The sequence below is a fragment of the Equus asinus genome, chromosome 4 (genome assembly GCF_041296235.1).
Source record: "Equus asinus isolate D_3611 breed Donkey chromosome 4, EquAss-T2T_v2, whole genome shotgun sequence".
Taxonomy (NCBI): Eukaryota; Metazoa; Chordata; class Mammalia; order Perissodactyla; family Equidae; genus Equus; species Equus asinus.
The window spans coordinates 111,594,996-111,614,441 of NC_091793.1; the positions used below are offsets into that span (position 1 = coordinate 111,594,996).

The following is a 19,446-nucleotide window of genomic DNA, read 5'->3' on the forward strand; positions in this document are numbered from 1 at the left end:
TGGAAAGGAAGTAGCAAACTGGGACGCTAAGAAGACAGAGAAGGGCGGGCAGTCAGAGTGGAAGGACCCTTTAAATACACTGTGACCATGCCGAGAATGCCTGGACATAACGCTTCCAGTTGGGCTGCCAATCATCTTCTCTGGGACAGCAGTCGCTGTGATCTTATTTAGGACCACACTCTCCACTGTTCACCATTCCTATTTATGTCCCACTGTTTGAGAAGGCTCGGCTCTGAAGCTCCAGGGGGTCTCAGTCTCTTCACCTTTAAAATACGGGCTTGCATCACAGAGGAGTTTCCGGAACACGCTCACGGCGGGAGACCGCAGTGTGTGGAAGCGGAGCGCGGCCCCGGACTTGAGCCTTTTGGCTGAGGCTGCGCGGGCAGAGGAAGAAGGAAGGTGCCTTTGTTCCAAAAGGGCGTGGGAAGGGGGCGCACCACATGGCTAGTGCGACTCCGCAGCCTGCGGTAGCGGCGGCCACCCGCAGGTGGTCCGGCGGGGCGGCGGGGCCAGCCTGGGACGGGGGAGGCGCCCCGGCAGCCGGCCTCCTCCCGTACCCGCGGCTTACCGCCACCACACCTGCGCACGCCCTCCCGGCCCTCTCGCGGGCGGGGGCCGAGGCGCGGGGGCGGGATTTTGGCTCGGGGGCGGGCCCCGCGCTCTCCCCGCCCCCCTCGCGCCCGCCCTCCTCCCCGCCCCCTCCCGCCTCCCTGGATCGAGCCCAGCCGCGCTGGGGGCGGCGGCCGCGGCGGTGACAGCCGCTCCCCCCGGCGGCCCGCCACGTCCCTCACGTACTGCCCGGCCGCGGCGCCGAGCGGCGACCAGGCGCCGGGGGCGCGGGCTCCTCCGGCGGGCTCGGCATGAGGCTGGCGCGGCTGCTGCGCGGAGCCGCCTCGGCCGGCCCGGGCTCCGCGCTGCTCGCCGCCCGCCCCGGCGCCAGCCGCAGCCTCACCTCGGACTCGGGCTCGGGCCCGGCGCCCGAAGGTGGCATTCCGGGCCAAGTGGACTTCTACGCGCGCTTCTCGCCCTCCCCGCTCTCCATGAAGCAGTTCCTGGACTTCGGTGAGTGCACCCGGGCCTCGGGCCTTTGTGCGCGGCCCTGGCGGGGAGCGGCGGCCGGCCCGCGCTGGCCCCCTCCCCTCTCCGTGGCGCCCCTCCTCCTTAACGTCCACCCCAGCGCCTTAGGTGCTTCGTTCCTCCCGCGCGGACACATCCTTAAGCTCAGGTGCGGGCGCAGGCAGGCCGGGTAAGTAACCCGGGGCGTGTGCCTTTTTACCGTGTATTGTTGAAAAACAAACCGGGAGGGCCGCGGGTGGAGTGACCTCCCGCCTTTCGGCGCACGTGTGCGATCCGTGCTCGCTGCCAGGCCCCTTCCGAAGAGCTCCACCGAGAGGCAAGTGTGTGGACTCCGCCGGGAGTCGTGTTCGAATTCTGCAGAGTGATGAGAAATGCTCAGTTTTGTATATGATGATTGCTTACAACTGGCGTGATGATAGGAGAAGCAGGTTATAACTTGCCCAAATGTTCCAGAGAATGTTTTCCTTGCTACTTGCTTAAGAGTTTCCACCAACAGCACATTCCTTTCAGCAGCAGCAAATAAGTCTTGAGCACGGGTAACGTGCAGAAGTGCAAGATGCTGTGGGGTTGACCGCATTTCACCCCTGTAGAAACGAGCATCCACTTTCTTCTTCCTCTTATGGGTGCTTCCTGGTTTTCTCTAGAAAGGATGCAACCGATGGCCAAGGAATTGCAAAGTTAGGTATTTAACTTTGACTTCTCATATGGGAGTGCCAAAGGGAAAAGGGAAAACTTTAATAAACTCATTAAATTTGAGTAGAAAAAGTTATCTTCTGCATTGTAAGTGCTGTTAGGTCGCTAGCAGATCACTGGTGGGCTTAAAAGATACCAGCATGGCTGGCCGGTTTATCTTAAAATTGCGGCTTACAGTGGCAAATTTGTTTGACTCAAAGCCCTCGGTTTTTATTTTTACTTTAAAATGACTTTAGTGTGATTAAGGGGTGGATTGGGCCTTGTTCACAAGTAGGCCATTAAACTTTCACAAGAAAATATATTCCTTTAATGCTGTAATTCCTGCTGTTGATAAGCTAGTTTTTGCTCAGATTGTCTCTTGCTAAAACAGCAAAATTAAATTAGTGAGTTTAAAATGCATTGCAGTTTAACTGCTTGCCAGAGGACATTTTACAACTGTTCTGCTTAGCATCCTGATGCAGGAGTGGAGGAAGTAGGAGTGGAGGAAGAGAAGGTTGCTTTCCAGGCATCCATAGAATAGGACCTGTGGGGGGAGAAGCTTGAAGATGGTTGCTGAACAGGCATTGTGTTGTTTGCTTTCTGTGGCCTAGGAGCCCTTCTCTACATTTCCTCTTTACTTTTGGTAGTTAGTATGGTTCCTATGCACACATCAAAATTGCCCTGTTTCTTAGACAGATATTCACTTCTCATAAACCTCGAGTTAGGAAACAGATTTTCTGAATGATGGCAGGTTAGATAGAATAGGCTTTTGCAGGTCCTACTGTTAATTAGACTCTGCCCCTTGCTCAGACTTGCTTGGGGTGCCTTTGTTCTAAGATGTGAGATCACAGTACGGTTGCAAGTAATGGAGATGGGGAGAGTGCCTTCATTGCTCTGCAAGGTGGTTGGAACGTCAGGAATTGGAAGGTCATTCAGGATGCCTCACAACCCTGGCGACTGGTTATCCCGTCCCTTGCCTCCTCGTCCTGTCATTATGGTGGAACTGCCACCCTTGCCAGAGAACTCCCCCTGTGTTCTCCGTGCCTCTCGGCTTCTGCTGCCTCATGGCTTCTGCTTACTTCTGTTCCCACCATGTTTGGTTTCAGGATCTGTGAATGCTTGTGAGAAGACCTCATTTATGTTTCTGCGGCAAGAGTTACCTGTTAGATTGGCAAATATAATGAAAGAAATAAGTCTTCTTCCAGATAATCTTCTCAGGACTCCCTCGGTTCAACTGGTGCAAAGCTGGTAAGATTCCCGTCTTGTGTTTGCAATTTCAGTGGAGTTGTGAACTTTACTCAAGGTTAGAGCAAATACTTTTTTTTAAATCTTCAGTGGAATCTTAAGGTAGTAGCAGCATTCCTCCTTTTTGGGCATGTGTCTGGGCTTGTCCCCTGAATCCTGGTTTCTTCCACTCCTCGGTTTTGAAAAAACCGATCAGAACGGCACAGAAATAACAGTAAATTTGAGAATTTTGTTATTAAATCTGCAGGAATGTTATGTTATAATATAATAAAAATATCTACCATTTGTTAATGGCTAGGGATTTATATGCGTTACCTTTAATCCCTTCAATAACCCTGCCTGGTAGGCATTATCTCTGTTTTACAGATGAGGAAACTGAGGCACCTACAGGCGAAGACCTTTGCCTAAGGCAATACCACTCATAGTGGAGCTGGGAGTCAAACCCAGATTTGTTTGTTTCTACCATACTGTAGTCAGAATGATGAAATGTATTAAAGGGTGTAGTTTGTTCCATTGAAATATATCTTTATACATCACAAAAATTAAAATTTTTATTCTACCGTGTTTAAACAATTAGAAGTTATTGGAATTGTATAGAAACTATGATCTCTTTTCCAAAAAATGACAGTGGAGGTATTAAGGGTGTGGATGCATGTGGCCACCTATATACAGCCTTTTTTGTTAATGTTTTTAATTTAAAAGTGTTATTCTCTTAAGCACTGTCCATTTCAAGCAAAATAGTTAGCTAGAGTTCAGTCTTAAATGAAAATAATTTAGCTGCAAGACATTTCACAATTATGGTTCATGGAGAGCCTAACTTTCCTTTTGTAGGCATTGTAGTTTGTGGGAGAAGCTGATCTAACATCAGTTTTTAAAAATAAGCAAAAACAGTACGACTGCAGTACGTATGATAATCAGATGCTGTCTGTTCCACGTACGGAACAGTCATAAACGTGGTATAACTACGCTGGAGGATAAAGGAGAACATATAATTTTCTGTGGAGCTTATTCCTGGTTTTTTAAATTCTTCTTTAAAAATAGAATATGCTGCATTTTCAAATCTGATCTGTGCCAACACGTTGTATGTACTCAGATATCTCTTGAATAAAGAGCCTAGTTTTTCTTGCCAATGAAGAGAAAAGTAAGGGTTAAAGAAAAACGGTAGACACCAGAATCACTTGACAGAGAGGCCCACTGCTTGCCAGGAACAGCTTTCCAAACCAACATATGGATTTGCAGAATCTTAGCACGCTTGCACTGGCCCTGGGTGCCTACTGAGTTAGGGCAGTTGGCAGTAGGTAAAGCGCGAACAGACGAGCCAGGGCAGACCTTACACCGTTGATGGTCGTTGAATGGCAGGGTGGTGTTTTTAGCTCCGGCCCGCCCTGCCATTGTGCCTGGTGGCGTGGCCTTGGGAAAGGCATGCCCTTGAGAAAGTCATTTGGCTTTCCTCCTGCTCCTTCCTTAACAGGTGTTTTGCTACGTTGCATTGTAAGGTAAATTAAAAACCGACATTTTCATGACTTTTGTTTTTGTTCAGTTCTGTTTAAAAGAACTATGTGGTAAATTGTAGGCTTTCAACAAATATTTGTTGATTAGACATAAACCTCTAAAATTAAGGTTTTAAAGTACAGATGTTTAAATTAGGCTGTTAGACAAAGGTAGACTGGCCTCCCCATTTTACTGAGACTAAGGCAAGTTAGGTCATTTTTCCCAGAGCACACAGTTATTGATGACAGACTCAGTTCTGATGACAGTCAGTATTTATACTGCAATGTACAGGGGTAAATTTAAGAAATTGGAAAACTATTTTAGAGTATAGAACTTAAAAAAAAAAGCAGTAGGAAATCTTAAAATTCTTAAATCAAATTAGCCTATGTTTTTAGAAGAAAACATGTATTTTCTACTACTTTGTGTTGGGCGCTTTGCTCAACTATGAATGGATGTAAAACTACTAAAATCATAATTTCTGGCACTATTCTAAATTAGAAATTAAGAAATATTAAAAATGCCTTTTGAGTATTCTTACAGTATTGAACTTTAAAAGTGTAAAAGAACCAATTCGCCCTGTTGATTTGCATTTTAGGTATATCCAGAGTCTTCAGGAGCTTCTTGATTTTAAGGACAAAAGTGCTGAAGATGCTAAAACTATTGATGAGTAAGTACGCTGTTTTGACCCTATTCTGAACACAATTTTTATACTCTTTAAACATCATATAAAAATGTAGATGTATTGAGCTTAAACTGCTGTTGGGTCACTTTGGGGAAACTGATGAACTTTTTGCTTCCCACTACTCTAGAACACATAGTAGTATATTTATCTATAACAGCCCATACAGGTGAGGCAGGTGACATGAATCAGTGAATTGGGCTGGGTGTACAAAATGCCTCATGTCCCTCATTGCCCTACCATAGGAAAAGACACCTTCAAGTGTGATGATCAGTGGAAATCCAGATGTGGCCTCAGTGCCACTTGGATGGTAGGGAACTGGTGAGGCCTTTTAACCTGGAGAGTACGTGCTTCTAAAGGACAGCCACCTTCAGCTCAACCTGACTGTGGCCATGCAAGAATGCTGCCCAGATCATCCGATGTTTTTGTGTGGTTAAAGAAAAGCCACAAGTCTGGATTTTTAATGTAAAATCTCCCAATTTTGAAAGATCGGCATCTAATTAAAAGTTTTTAAAGACACTGGAGGCCTATAAAAACACGTCTGTGGGTTCCAGTTTGTGACCTGTGATCTCTAAGACCATCTAAGTAATGTGATCAGTTTGATAACCAGTAGTCCCCTCAGGAAGTTACCTGCTTATTCCGATGAATGTTGCTCAGAACTGAAAGACGACCTCTTTTGTTTTCCTCAGAGTCTATTCCACATTGTTTTGACTATCTTTAAAGATGATGGCAGCATTTCATTTTTCAACACGATTTTGATCTGAAAATAGCATTAGACTTTACTCTCTGCATAGGTATGGAGCACACTTTACACGAATGATGTCCTTTAATCTTTCAAACAACTCAGTTGAGGTAATGCTGTGTGTGCACAAAGAGGTTAAGTAACTTAAAGTAGCCTTAAGGTCACGTAGCCGGAAAATGGTGGGACCAGGATTTGGACCCAAGCAGTCTTGCTTAAAAGTAAACATTATGCTATAGAACCTTCTGAAAATGGTAAGTCATTCAGAGCTGAGTCTAGAATATAAGGTGAGCAGCCAATCAGAATAGTACTGGTTTTGGTTTTCAAAAGAGAGAGAGGTGAAATAAACAAATGAAGGAGTGCCCAGAAATGATGAGTTGTTTGTTGTTTTTGAGGAGTTTTCTTGTTTGTATTTTGGATTAACAGTTTGGTTTTGAAGCTGATTACAAACTAGGAATTCCAAAATTGTCTTGAGTAGTGAGAGCATCATCAGAATAAGTTAATAGTACTCAAGATGATGACTTTGAATGGGAAAGCACTCATTGGCAAGTGTAAATTCTGATGCGTATGTTACAAGATGGATTTTATTACTTCATAATTAAGACTTCTTTCCTCTTTTATTTAGTTCTTTAACCATGCAATAATGTCTTCTAAATGAGAGAAATGAAAAGCCAGGATAATTTGAAAATTTTTTCTTTTAACACAATGGTCTACTTTTCCTCTTGCATTTTTTGAACTCATAAGATGAATGAAATTAGAATTCTTTTCTACTTTTCTGTTCTAAGTGGTTCTTTCTCTCTTTGAACCCTAGGGAATAGTTCCAAAACAGACAGGCTTTCTTGGCTCATTCATCTTCATTCCTTACAGAGCATGTGTTCCTAGAAGGAAGAGCTCTGTCTTATGCTGAATGTCCCTGGAATACCGTCCTCATAGTGAGTGCTCAGATGCTCTTAGTTGATAATGGTTAAGGAAAACCCTTAACATTTTTAGGATTGTGTTTCATGGCAGCTTTACTTTTAGAAGTTCCAAGAAAATAATTAAATTTCAAAAGTTTTGTTTTGGAAGTCCTTATACTTTCATAGCTTCCATGTATTTTATAGTCTGAGATATATTTTAAATAAGTGTAGGAAAACATGCACTGAAGCGCCTTTAACTGAATTGAGAATTTCTTGCCTAGTATACTTGGTTGAACTTAGACTTTAGTATTAAATTCACTTGTCAAAATATTTGGCTGTTTTGACAGACAGGTTTGTTTAGCTTTACAGACGCTGTGATACGGATCAGGAACCGACACAATGATGTTATTCCCACGATGGCCCAGGGTGTGATTGAATACAAAGAGAGCTTCGGGGTGGATCCTGTCACCAGCCAGAATGTTCAGTACTTTTTGGATCGATTCTACATGAGTCGCATTTCAATTCGAATGTTACTCAATCAGCACTGTAAGTGTCTGGAAGTCAAGAGAAGAAGCTAAATAAAATGTGTTGGTATATTTTAAATTTATTTAGAAAGCCTCCCTTTAGTAAACATTTTATTTTACTTTTTTGCATATTAAGAAAATAAAATAGACTGCCATACAAAGGTGTTTTTATTGAATGTAAAATACTGTGTTTATGTTTAAGGAAAATATTTGTTCTACTGTTGGGTGCCATTTAGAGAAACTGTATTCACGTCTGGAAAAGGGCATTTGGTAGTTTAGCTTATTTTGTTTGGTTTTTATTTTTTATTCTTGATAGCTTTATTATTTGGTGGGAAAGGCAAAGGAAGCCCATCTCATCGAAAACACATTGGAAGCATAAATCCGAACTGCAATGTAGTTGAAGTTATTAAAGGTAAATACTTACATTCCTCCTTTTAGAAAGGATGCAAAAATTAAAATTGTTTAGTGTTATTTTTTGCTATTAAAACAACTATTTATATCATGAGATAAAATGTTAGGAGCAAATGCATGGATTTGAAAATAACTTCATAATGTTAATTGTGTATTACGTGTGGAATGAATATTTTGTTGGTACAATGCTTTGTTAAGCAAAATATGGTGATACTATGAGAGTATCTGTTTCACTTCAAAAGAAAATTCAGTTTTCCCCTCCCCACTTTCTAGTTCCCTACACTAGGAGGCATAATTCATAATAGTTTGGTTTGCTTCTTTCCATACTTTTTTCTGTTTATACTGCCTGTACTCGGACACATGCATAATTGTCGGTCTTACATTGTTGTTTTTGGAAAATGGGGTACTCTATGTATATTTTTCTACAAGTTTACAGGCATCTTACCATGTTTAGTACAGATGGATATACCCCAGGTTTTGAACGGCTGTATGGACATATCAGAATAATCAGAATTAATAATCAGAATAATTCAGAATTAATCAGAATTAATCCATCCTCCTATTCAGGCACATTTAGGTTATTTTTTTTTTTCTGTTACCAACACTACTGCAGTGAACATCCTTAGCTGTGTGCTGACTTTTGCTAGTGTTTTAGAGGGTAGACTCCTAGGATTGAAAACATTTAAAGTGCATATAAAATTTTGATACCTCCAGAAAGGTGTCACGCAATGAATGAGGGTATCTACTTCCTAAACCCTTACCAATTCTAAATTTTTGCTGTATCTACTGTAGATATTTTCTTCTGCCTGCTGTTTTTCTTTTTACTTTGTGGTACCTTTTTTCATACAGATGTTTTTATTCTGTTGTAATCACATCTGTCATTTTTCCTTTATGGCTGTTAGGCTTTGTCATGTCATACTTAAAGAGACCTTCCGCAAACTAGGATTATTAAAGTATATTTTCTTCTCTAGAAAGTTTTAAAATTTTATTTATCGGTACTATTGCCATCTTAATGCATGACCCAAAAGTAAATTTATTTAATGCTTTTTTTGTTTTGATTCACACTAGATGGCTATGAAAATGCTAGGCGTCTGTGTGATTTGTATTATATTAACTCTCCTGAACTAGAACTTGAAGAACTGAATGGTAAGCCTGATGTCTTTTCCTCAGTGATTCGTGTTATGATTACCTGAGAGGGAATAAGTAGAAGAATTTAGATTTGTTTTAATATAAAAGGACTTTTCATCAACTTCTTCATTGGATATGAAAGCTGAGGGAAAGCAATGATGTTAAAAAATATGTGTGTTATATATATTTAATTTAGTTGGATTCTTTCTGAAAGACAGTGTGGCTTTTTCTTTCCCATTTTCCTTATTTTCAGTTGATAATATTGATTCGTTGCTTGTTTTTGATTTTCTGGTTAGTCATAGAAGAAAATTATGCCAAGAAAATTACATTTGACTTTTATCTGCTCTTCAATAATGTAAAGTTTTCCCTTTAAGATTTCTACTTCCTGAGTTGTAAATCACTTTTTGTTATTGAGAAAGTAGAAAGACTGGAGGTGTAAAAGAAGGAAGAAAGATGCTCGTCTGTTTGAGAATCTGTTTATCTCTGACCATCTTCTTTTCACCCTGAGTAGTGCCTTTTGGACAAAAAAGGTTTTAATGCTTTGGAAGGAGACTGATGAATCTCACTGTTTTTCCTAAAGGTAGGGTAGGTTGGTAGAGGGAAAAACATTTCCTAAGTTAAGATGACGCTTTAAAAAGAATAAAATTAAATAGGCTTTTACTTAGCTGTATTCTGGAACTTATAGTAAGAGAGCAGTGGAAGAAGTTACCCAATTGAAAATACAATTGCTTGTTTTTTTTCTAGAGCCATATTAACTCTTTTGGTCCGTAATGGTACCATTCAGTAAATAAGAGTCACAATGCACAAGTGATAGTTTGGAAACCTGAACTGTAGGTTGTTTCTAGATGTCCCATCCATGTTTCCAAGGGGCAGTTTATTCAGAGGAGAGTCCAACTTACTGGTTTTATTAGAATTCTAATGGTGAGTCTTACTCCTTTGTTCTACTAAAGGTTCTGTTTTACATACTATCTGCCCTCCATCCACAACTGGCTCCTATTAAATGTTTGAATGTAGGATTAGTATCCTTGATAAATTGATGCTGGCTTAAATTTATTATTCAGATCTATAGCCATAGAAATGCCTGAAACAAAACAGAAACCATTTCACCTGGGTGAAACATTTAAAAAATAGCCTTTTAAAAAAAGAATGTATTTAGGTGAGTTGGACTATGGTGTTTATAGACTTTCATACTTCTCTTTGGAAAGCAAAATTCTGACCTTAAGGTTGAATTTCCTTTAAAAAGACTCACATCATAGAGAAGAATGGAAGATGAGTTGGTTAGATTGTTATTCAGGATTGCAGGAGTGACTTCAGGACTCGTGTTCTCACTGTCAAAAATCTATGTGAACGGGGTTCAAACACTAGTACCGTGAAGAACTGGTGTGGCAGTTCTCTCCCAAATAATACTATCCTCCGTAGTAAATGTTTTCTTTTCATCACTACACAGTTTATTCTTAAAAATGCTTTAAGCACATCTCTCTGTACTTTTATATTTTTCTCTTCTGCTCTGTAGCAAAATCACCAGGACAACCAATACAAGTGGTTTATGTACCATCCCATCTCTATCACATGGTGTTTGAACTTTTCAAGGTTTGTAAAATAGTATTACATAACCTTTATCCATCCTTTCCTGAGGTTAGGAATCTCTGAAAGTTTCCTGCTGGGTTTTCCTCAGTTTCATTAAAAGATGTCATTTCATGTTCAGTGTCACATCACGTTCTGGAGATAGCCTTTTGTCAACACTGATGGGCACCTCAGTGTGATGATAAAGCTCAGACTTTGGAGTCAGAGAGACCTGGCTTTGAATTCCAGTTCTGCTACTTTATGTGTGTGTGACCTTGGCCAAGTCACTCAACCCTTCTGAGCCTTAGTTTCCTCTTCTGTAAGATGAGGATAATACCTCCTAGGTTATTACGAAGACTGGGAATAACATGCTTACTGTCCAGTACAGTGGCAGCAGATTATTGGTGCTCCATAAAGTGTTTGTATTTTTACAATACAAAATATTTAGAAGAGGGCTCCTCTACTTTCCACCTTTAAAGGCCCAGAGTCCCACTGTTATATGCTTTTCTTTTTGGAGAAAGTTACTTATATTGACTTCCAGGGCTTCTGCTATTATATTTGCTCTTCACAACAAATTTCGAAAACTAGGTAAAATTATGCTAGTGATGTTGAGTACTTTTTTATTCCCCCGATAGCACACCAGCAACCCTGACTGGTAGACAGGAAAGTGAGTGATGAGGGGTGGTAGGGGTCTCTGTGACTGAAAATGACTACCCTAAATCAAGCCTGTAGTCTCTCTTACTTTAGTTACCATATCTTTGGCCAGCAGCAAACTACAAGAGAGAAGAGGTGGCCTTCAGCCTGATCTTGAAAAATAAAAATACACTGAAACAGAGAAACTGACCGACTGTTTTAGAACAGCAAAGGTTCAAGAATGCGTTTTTGCTCTAGGACCGCGAGAACTATCTAATACCTTACAAAAATCTTTCTGTCAAAGTGGTTAAATAAATGAACAATTGGCACCTAAAGGATTAAAACTGAATTTTTCCTTGAAATTTCAGTCACATAAAGGTCTTGTTTCCTATGATGCGTAATAAAAGAAATATTACCATATATAGAAGAGGTTTTACATAATGTCAATAATAATGCTTCCATCTGGAACCCAATCTTAAATGGCCCTGGTAGAGGTGATAGGATCTCCTCCTCAGGGATCCTCAATCCTGATTGGTGTGCCAGGGCCACACGCTCTTAATTCCAAATTCAGCCCCGTCTTTTGCCTTTTTAACTGTATCTAGTCTTATCAATTTCTACTCCAATGCTACATGCCATGTTGTCTTTTAGTGCTTATGATATGTTGACATTGTGTACCCTGTATCCTTTAGAAATTGATCAAAACAGTTTTACAATGTAAATATCCTTAGTTTCAAACTAGTGGTAAATTGGGTTAGTTTCTACATCATAATAAGACCATTGCTGTTAGTTATATTGAAAAAAATGTTTTTTTAAAGCAACTTAAGACAATTAAAATGGGTCTTAAAAATAGAGATGAAACTGTTTTCAAAAATAAGATTTGCCTGTTATCTACTAAATTATCAAAGTATTTGAATAGAATTTTTGCTCTAATGTAAATAGTTAAAAGCGTTGAGATGTCTGGTTTTGGAAAATATGCAGAATTTAGTTGGAATCTTTAAATCAAAAATCTCAGGTCCTCCAAAACTGACTTAATAATGTCTTTTAAAAAGTAATTCTTTAAATCTGGTTATAAGGATTATGATTCTTTGACATTTTTCCATTGAATTAAAATTTTTAAAATTTCAAGTAGTGCATGTGTACTTGAAAATTACAGTTAGTTTTTCTCTTTCTTTAAAGCTGTATTTTTGATGTAAGGCTAATGTATTTCAGAACGCAATGAGAGCAACAATGGAACACTATGCTGACAAAGGTGTTTACCCACCTATTCAAGTCCATGTCACACTGGGTAAGGAGGATTTGACTGTGAAGGTAAGTGTTTTGTTTTTTTTAATTGATGTAAAGCATGAGCGTAATTTCCAGAAGACATAATTTTCTTAGGAGAAGGAAATCATGTCCCTAATAGCTAATAAGCACGTTGCTTCATTTGTATCGCAGATTATGGAATTATCCCTTGAGTCTGTTTCTATTCCAGTCCCTAATCCAGATGATTTAAGTTAAAGTAAATCGTGGAGACAATTTAGCAGTAATCATGAGTATCCACTTTGATAAGTAAAATTTAAAATATTTGAGTACTGAGGCTGGCCGCGTGGCTGAGTGATTGAGTTCGTGTGCTCTGCTTTGGTGGCCTGGGGTTCGCCAGTTCAGTTCCTGGGCACGGACCTACGCACTGCTCATCAAGCCATGCTGTGGCAGCATTCCACATAGAAGAACTAGAATGACCTACAACTAGGATATACAACCAGGTACTGGGGCTTTGGGCAGGAAAAATAAATAAATAAAATAAAATATTTGAGTATTTTAGAATTATCTAGATAGTGTTTAATTTTTCATTTTTACGCAGTGCTTTTCAATCTACTTTTATTTTGATTGTTTCACTTGATTCTCATAACAGCTTTTTAGTTAGGAGCACAGCTAATTTTATTCTTAATTTTACAGATGAGGAAACTAAGACACAATGCTTAGCTCATGATTACCTAGTGAATAAATGACATGGGACGTGAAATCAGGTCCTCCGACTTGTTCCCCAGGCCTTTTCCACTACATTGTTCAGGTGGCCCAGTTTCTTAGAGTATGATGACATTTCTCTTTTTTAAATTATCATTTTAAATTTTGTTTTAAAGTAATAAATGCACAGAGGATAAAAATCAAATGTGTCAGTTCTTGGCCGTTTGGGAGACAGTACCCAGAGAGAATCTTTTGGTTATTTCTTCTGGGATTTATTGCTATATTTTTAAGTAGTATTCTGATATTACGATTTCTAAAATGTTAAAGTTTTAAACAGCAAATACTAGCTCTCTGTTGTGGTAGCTAAAAAGTCAGCTCTCTTGGAGCCTCCCCACCTCTTCTCCCCGACCCAGCCTCAGTTGTCATTTTCCCAATATTTAAGTTCAGACATGGAATTCTAGATTGAAAATAATCCTCTTGTAGATTTTGAAGCCATCTACTGTTCCTTTTTTTATAAGTGTGTAATTCAGTGGTTTTTAGTATATTCATAAGGTTGTGCAACCGTACCACTGTCTAATTTCAGAACATTTTCATCGCTCCCAAGAAAAACCCTAATACCCGTTAGTAGTCACTTCCCATACCACCCCCCCACCCCCCCAGTCCTTGGAAACTACTAATCTCAAAAAACCAACTTTTTGCTTTGCTTATTTTTCTTCCTTGTTTTTTCTTTTCTTTATTTCATTAATTTTCACTCTAATCTTTATTATTTCCTTCCTTTTGCTTTCTCTGGAGTTAGTTTGCTCTTTTGTTAGTTTCTTAAGTGGAAGTTTAGGTTATTGATTTGAGACATTTTACAACTACAAATTTCCCTCTAAGTATTACTTTCTCTATATCCCATAAGTTTTATTTATATATATGTGTGTGTATATATATATATATATTTTTTTTTTTTAAGATTGGCCTTCAGCTAACAACTGTTGCCAATCTTTTTGTTTCTTCTTCTCCCCAAAGCCCCCCAGTACATAGTTGTATATTCTAGTTGTAGGTCCCTCTGGCTGTGCTATGTGGGACGCCACCTCAGCATGGCTTGGTGAGAGGTGCCATGTCTGTGCCCAGGATCCAAACTGGCAAAACCCTGGGCCGCTGAAGCGGAGTGTGTAAAACTTAACCACTCCACCATGGGGCCAGCCCCCCATAAGTTTTTTCTGTTGTATTTTCATTTGACTTAACATGTGCTTTATCCTGGTGAATGTTCCATGTGTACTTGAGAAAAATGTGTATTCTGCTATTGTTGGATGGAGTGTTCCATAAATACCTCTTAGGCCTAGTTGATTTATAGTGTGTTCACATCTTCTATTTCCTTGTTGGTCTTCTGTCTAGCTGTCATATCCATTATTCAAAGTGAGATACTGAAGTCTCTAACTATGATGTTTGAATTGTCTGTTTATCCCTTCAACGCTGTTGGTTTTTGCTTTTGTGTATTTTGGAGCTCTGTTGTTAAGTGTAGATATGTTTATAATTTTATATCTTCTTGATATACAGTCAAGCCCCACATAAGGATGTTTCAGTCAACAACGGACTGCATTTATGTTGGTTGTCCCATAAAATTAGTAGCATATAGCTAGGTGTGTAGTAGGCTGTACCACCTAGGTTCATGTCAATACACTCTATGATGTTCACACGATGACAATGCATTTCTCATAACTGTATTGGCCTTTTATCATTGTAAATGCTCTTTTTTGTCTCTAATGACAATTTTTGTCTTAAAGTATATTTTGTCTGATGTTAGTATAACCATCCCAGCTCTTTTGGTTTTTGTTTTTATGATGTGTCTTTTTCCAAGCTTTTACTTTCAACCTGTTTGTATCTTTAGTCTAAAGTGTGTCTCTTGTAGATAGCATGTAGTTAGGTCATGTTTTTTTAATCCATCCTGCTAATGTCCACTTTTAATTAGAGTGTTCAAGCTGGTTACATTTAGCATAATTACTGTTAATGTAGGATTTAAGTTTGCCATTTGTTTTCTATATGTCTTATGTCTCTTTTTGATTCTTTATTTCTCCATGACTAATGCCTTTTTCGTTAAAATGATATTTTCTGGTGTACCATTTTAATTTCCTTCTTGTTCCTCTTATTATATTTCTTTGAGTTATTCTCTTAGTGATTGCCCTAGGATTACAATTAACATCTTTATTTATAACAATCTAGTTCAGATTAATACCAACTTAATTTCAGTGGTATATACAGACTTCGTTCCTACATAGGTCCATTCCCTTCCCCTTCCCATCTTCTGTGCTGTTATTGTCATAAAACATACGTCTTCATACATTGTATGCCCATCTACACAGATTTATAATTATTGCTTTGTGCAGTTGTGTTTTAAGTTAAAAAAAAAGTTACAAACAAAAACACACTTATACTATTCTTTATATTTATCTATGTAGTTACTTTTCATGGTGCTCTTTATTTTTTCATTTGGATTTGATTTACTATCTAGTGTTCTTTCATTTCAGGCTGAAAGATTCCCTTTATTATTTCTTTCTTTTTCTTTTTTTTTTTTTAATTTTTTGGCAGGGGAAGATTCACCTTAAGCTAACATCTGTTGCTAATCTTCCTCCTTTTCTTTGCCTTTGTTTTTCCCCAACAAAGCCCCAGTACATAGTTGCATATAGTTGTAGGTTCCTCTGGTTCCACGTGAGCCTCCACCACACCATGGCTACTTACAGACGAGTAGTGTGGTTCTGTGCCCCGGCACTGAACCTAGGCCGCCAAAGTCGAGCGCGCCGAACTTTAACCACTAGGCCATCAGGCTGGCTCAAGATTCTCTTTATTATTTCTTGATGGGGCAGATCTACCAATGATGAACTCTCTCAGTTTTTGCTTATTTGAGACTGTCTTAATTTCTCCCTCATTTTTGAGGGGTAATTTTACTGGATGCTGAATTCTTGACTGATAGTCTTTCTTTCAGCACTTTGAATATGTTCATCCTACTGCCTTCTGGCCTCCATGGTTTCTGCTAAGAAATGCAGCTGTTAATCTTACTAGGATCCTCTATGTATGTAATGAGTCGCTTCTTTTGCTGCTTTCAAGATTGATTCTTCCTGGCTTTTGACAGTTTGATTATGATCTGTCCAGGCTGAATCTCTTTTGAGTTTATTATACTTGGAGTTTGATGAGCTTCATCTTTTTCATCAAAATTGGGAAGTTTTCAGCCATCATTTCTTCAAGTATTCTTTCTACCCTTTTCTCTCTCTCCTCTCCTTCTGGGATTCCCAATATGTGCATGTTGGTACACTTGATGAAATCCCACAGATCTCTGAAGCTCTATTCATTTTTCCTCATTCCTTTTTTTTTTTTTTTTTTTTTGAGGAAGATTAGCCCTGAGCTAACATCTGCTGCCAATCCTCCTCTTTTTGCTGAGAAAGACTGGCCCTGAGCTAACATCCATGCCCATCTTCCTCTACTTTATATGCAGGATGCCTGCCACACCATGGCTTGATAAGCAGTGCCTAGGTCTGCACTCAGGGTCCAAACTGGCGAACCCTGGGCTGCTAAAGCAGAACGTGTGAACTTAACCTCTGTGCCACCAGGCTGGCCCCTTCACTTCCTTTTGTCTTTATGTTTCTCACACTGGATAATTTCAATTGACTTGTTTTCACTGTGGCTGATTCTTTCTTCCACATGTTTAAATATGCTGTTGAGCTATTCCAGTGAACTTTTTATTTCAGTTATTATACTTCTCAACTCCAGAATTTCTATTTGGTTTTCTTATTTAATTTCTACCTTTTTTTAATTGCTGTTCTCTGTGTGGTGAGATATCATCCTCATATCTGCCTTTAGTTCTGTAGAAGTGATTTCCTTTAGTTCTTTGAACATATTTAAAATAATAAAGTCTTTGTTTAGTAAGTCAGAGTTTTCCCACGTCTAGTTTCTGTTGATTCCTTTCTTCCCCTGTGTTTGGGCCATACTTTCATGTTTCTTTGCATGCCTTATAACTTTTGTTGAAAATTAGACATTTAAAATAATCTAATGTGACAACTCGGAAGATCAGATACTTTCCCCCTCTCCAAGGTTGGTGGTTATTGTTTGTTTGTTTAGAGACTTTTTAAAAACTAATTCTGTAAAGTCTATATTCTTTGTTGTGTGTGACCACTGAAGTGTCTGCCAGTTAGCTTAGTGGTGGTCAACTAATGATTGGGCTGAGATTTACTTAAATACCGTCTCCCTGTCTTTATCAAAGGACTCTGTGTGTGGGTTGGGGCACACCTTCAAGACTCAGCCAGGCAGTTGACAACTCTTAGTTAATGTTTAGGTCCTGCTTGTACAGAGCCTGAAGGTCAGTCAGAGGTGAAAGCATAGGACCCTTTCAAGTCTTTCCTGAATTTGAGTGTAGCCCTAGGCATGAACATAACTTTTTGATTCCCAGGATATCCCTGATCTTTTCTAAGCCCCTATGGAGGTCTCATTTCCTAGCTTTTCCTATTAAGCTTTTGGTTAGCCTATTGTTTGCCTTAACTGTTGTGGACTGCCTCAGGCAACCCTCAAATTAATCAATTCCCTCTAATTGTTTTTGACAAATGTTTCTGAGAATGGGGAGTCAGTGTGTACAAGACTTTTTGCATTAGGGAGCTCAGAATCAGGTCAAAAACAGACAGCCTTTCCAGTGGCTGCCAGGCTGTTGGCTTTCAGCCTGACTGCATGTTACTGATAGGGTTGAGGATGGGGCAGGGAATAAGCCAAGTGAAAACACTGCAGAGCTCACTGTTGTTTTTCTTGACTAAATGCTCCCCAAACTGCTGCAAGCCTTTGGTTAATTTCCAGAGTGCTGAACAAAGCTGATTCTGACAGTTTGGCTTTTTTCTCAGTGCTTCGGTGGAGGAGAGACTTTGGAGCTCCTTTTCCCCTATTTTTGCTGAAGTCATTCCTGCTGTTCCTTTTGAGAAGACTTATGCTTATTCCAATTCCCATTCCTTTGTATGCAACCAGTTTTAGGTGTCAGATGTTGTTGTTTTGACTGAAGCTTTTAAGATCTTCTCTTCAGCTCTATTCTGAAATTTCATAGTGATGTGACTTGGTGGTGGGTCTCTTCTTACTCCTTGGGCTGGGCCCTTTAGAATGTAGACTTTCCACTGCTGCTTTGATACTTTCTTTCATGCTGTTTCTCTTTCTGAGGGTCGTATTTGAAGGATGCTGGGCATCATGAAATGATCCTCTGTTTTTTCTTATCTTTTTTTCCTCCTGTTTTTTGGTCTCTTTAACTTTTTATTCTACTCTGAGATTTCCTCAGCTTTAAATTCCTAGCCCTTCTATTGAATTTTTATTTCCATTGTCTTCTTATAGATTTCCAATGACTCCTATTTTTTATTATTCCTTTTTTATGGTATTCTGTTCTAGTTTTATCTTCTTTTATCACTCTGAGGATATTAATGATAGTTGTTTTTAAAAAAATTAATGTCTCTGCTTTCTGTACTGCCTGTTTCCCCTGAATTTCTTTTTGTGTTTCTCTCTTTTGGCTGTTCATTTAAAAGAGTGAGGCACTAATAAGTATATGGCAATACCATCTGTTTGCTGAAAAAGTAATGTGACGCTTACTTAATGTGATGTCACTGTTTTTTAGCCCAGATGCTAACGTGTGTCTATTTTTTGGTTAGTTATGTGTCAGCTACTTGCCTATTAAGGTTTACTTCATCCAACCTAGGTCCTATCTGACTTCATTTGTGCTGCAGCATGGTCTTTCTTGTCCCTGTTTTTGCTTCTGTGTCATGTGCTTTAGCATGCTCATCTGCAGCTGCTTTCCATTACTTGTGTTCATCCATCACTGCATGGATCAAGGTCCGCTGAGCTCTTAGGCACTCAGCAGAGACTCATTCGGTGCTGATGGCCAAGCTTTGCTTAGGGAATCTGTCTATTTGGTGTAAAGAAAGGTTCATAATGACCCAGCAGTTCCACTCCTAGGTATATGCCCTAAAGGATTGAAAACAGATATTCAAGCAAAAACTTAAACATGGATGTTCATAGCAGCATTATTCACAAGAGTCGAAAACTGGAAACAGCCCACACATTCATCAACGGGTGACTGGATCAACAAAATGTGATGTATCCATACAATGGACTGTTATTTCGCCATAAAAGAAAGGAAGTATTGTTATATGCTACAACATTGAAAACGTTATATAGGGACAAGACATACATTAGTGGTTGCTTAGGAGTGTAATCAGTAAAGAGGCCAAGATTTCTTTTTAAGGTAACAAAAATATTCCAAAATTGTCTGTGGAGATGGTTGCACATATGTGAGTACATTAAAAACCATTGAGTTGCACACTTTAAATTGGTGAATTGTATGGTATGTGAATTATATTTCAATAAAGCTGTTAAAACAAAAGAAAGAAAATCTCATTAGGGTCTTGAACAGACTGTTCTCGAAGCCCCTGTGAAAGCCCTACCTGT

The 19,446-nt window shown here is 39.4% G+C and overlaps 1 protein-coding gene across 2 annotated transcripts in view; it reads left to right on the forward strand.

The window, feature by feature from the left end:
- The first annotated feature begins 712 nt into the window (after window positions 1–712).
- PDK1 (pyruvate dehydrogenase kinase 1) overlaps window positions 713–19,446 on the forward strand; it is a 31,478-nt gene continuing 12,744 nt past the window's right edge. The window contains exons 1-8 of one of the 2 annotated variants that reach the window (XM_014846573.3): window positions 713–1,062; window positions 2,856–2,997; window positions 5,081–5,152; window positions 7,161–7,345; window positions 7,640–7,735; window positions 8,803–8,880; window positions 10,376–10,452; window positions 12,268–12,366. In XM_014846573.3, coding sequence (XP_014702059.3) covers window positions 861–1,062; window positions 2,856–2,997; window positions 5,081–5,152; window positions 7,161–7,345; window positions 7,640–7,735; window positions 8,803–8,880; window positions 10,376–10,452; window positions 12,268–12,366 — 951 coding nt within the window. In that variant the 5' untranslated portion in view covers window positions 713–860. The remainder of the gene's footprint in view (window positions 1,063–2,855; window positions 2,998–5,080; window positions 5,153–7,160; window positions 7,346–7,639; window positions 7,736–8,802; window positions 8,881–10,375; window positions 10,453–12,267; window positions 12,367–19,446) is intronic. The other variant, XM_070508106.1, reaches the window with a different exon arrangement.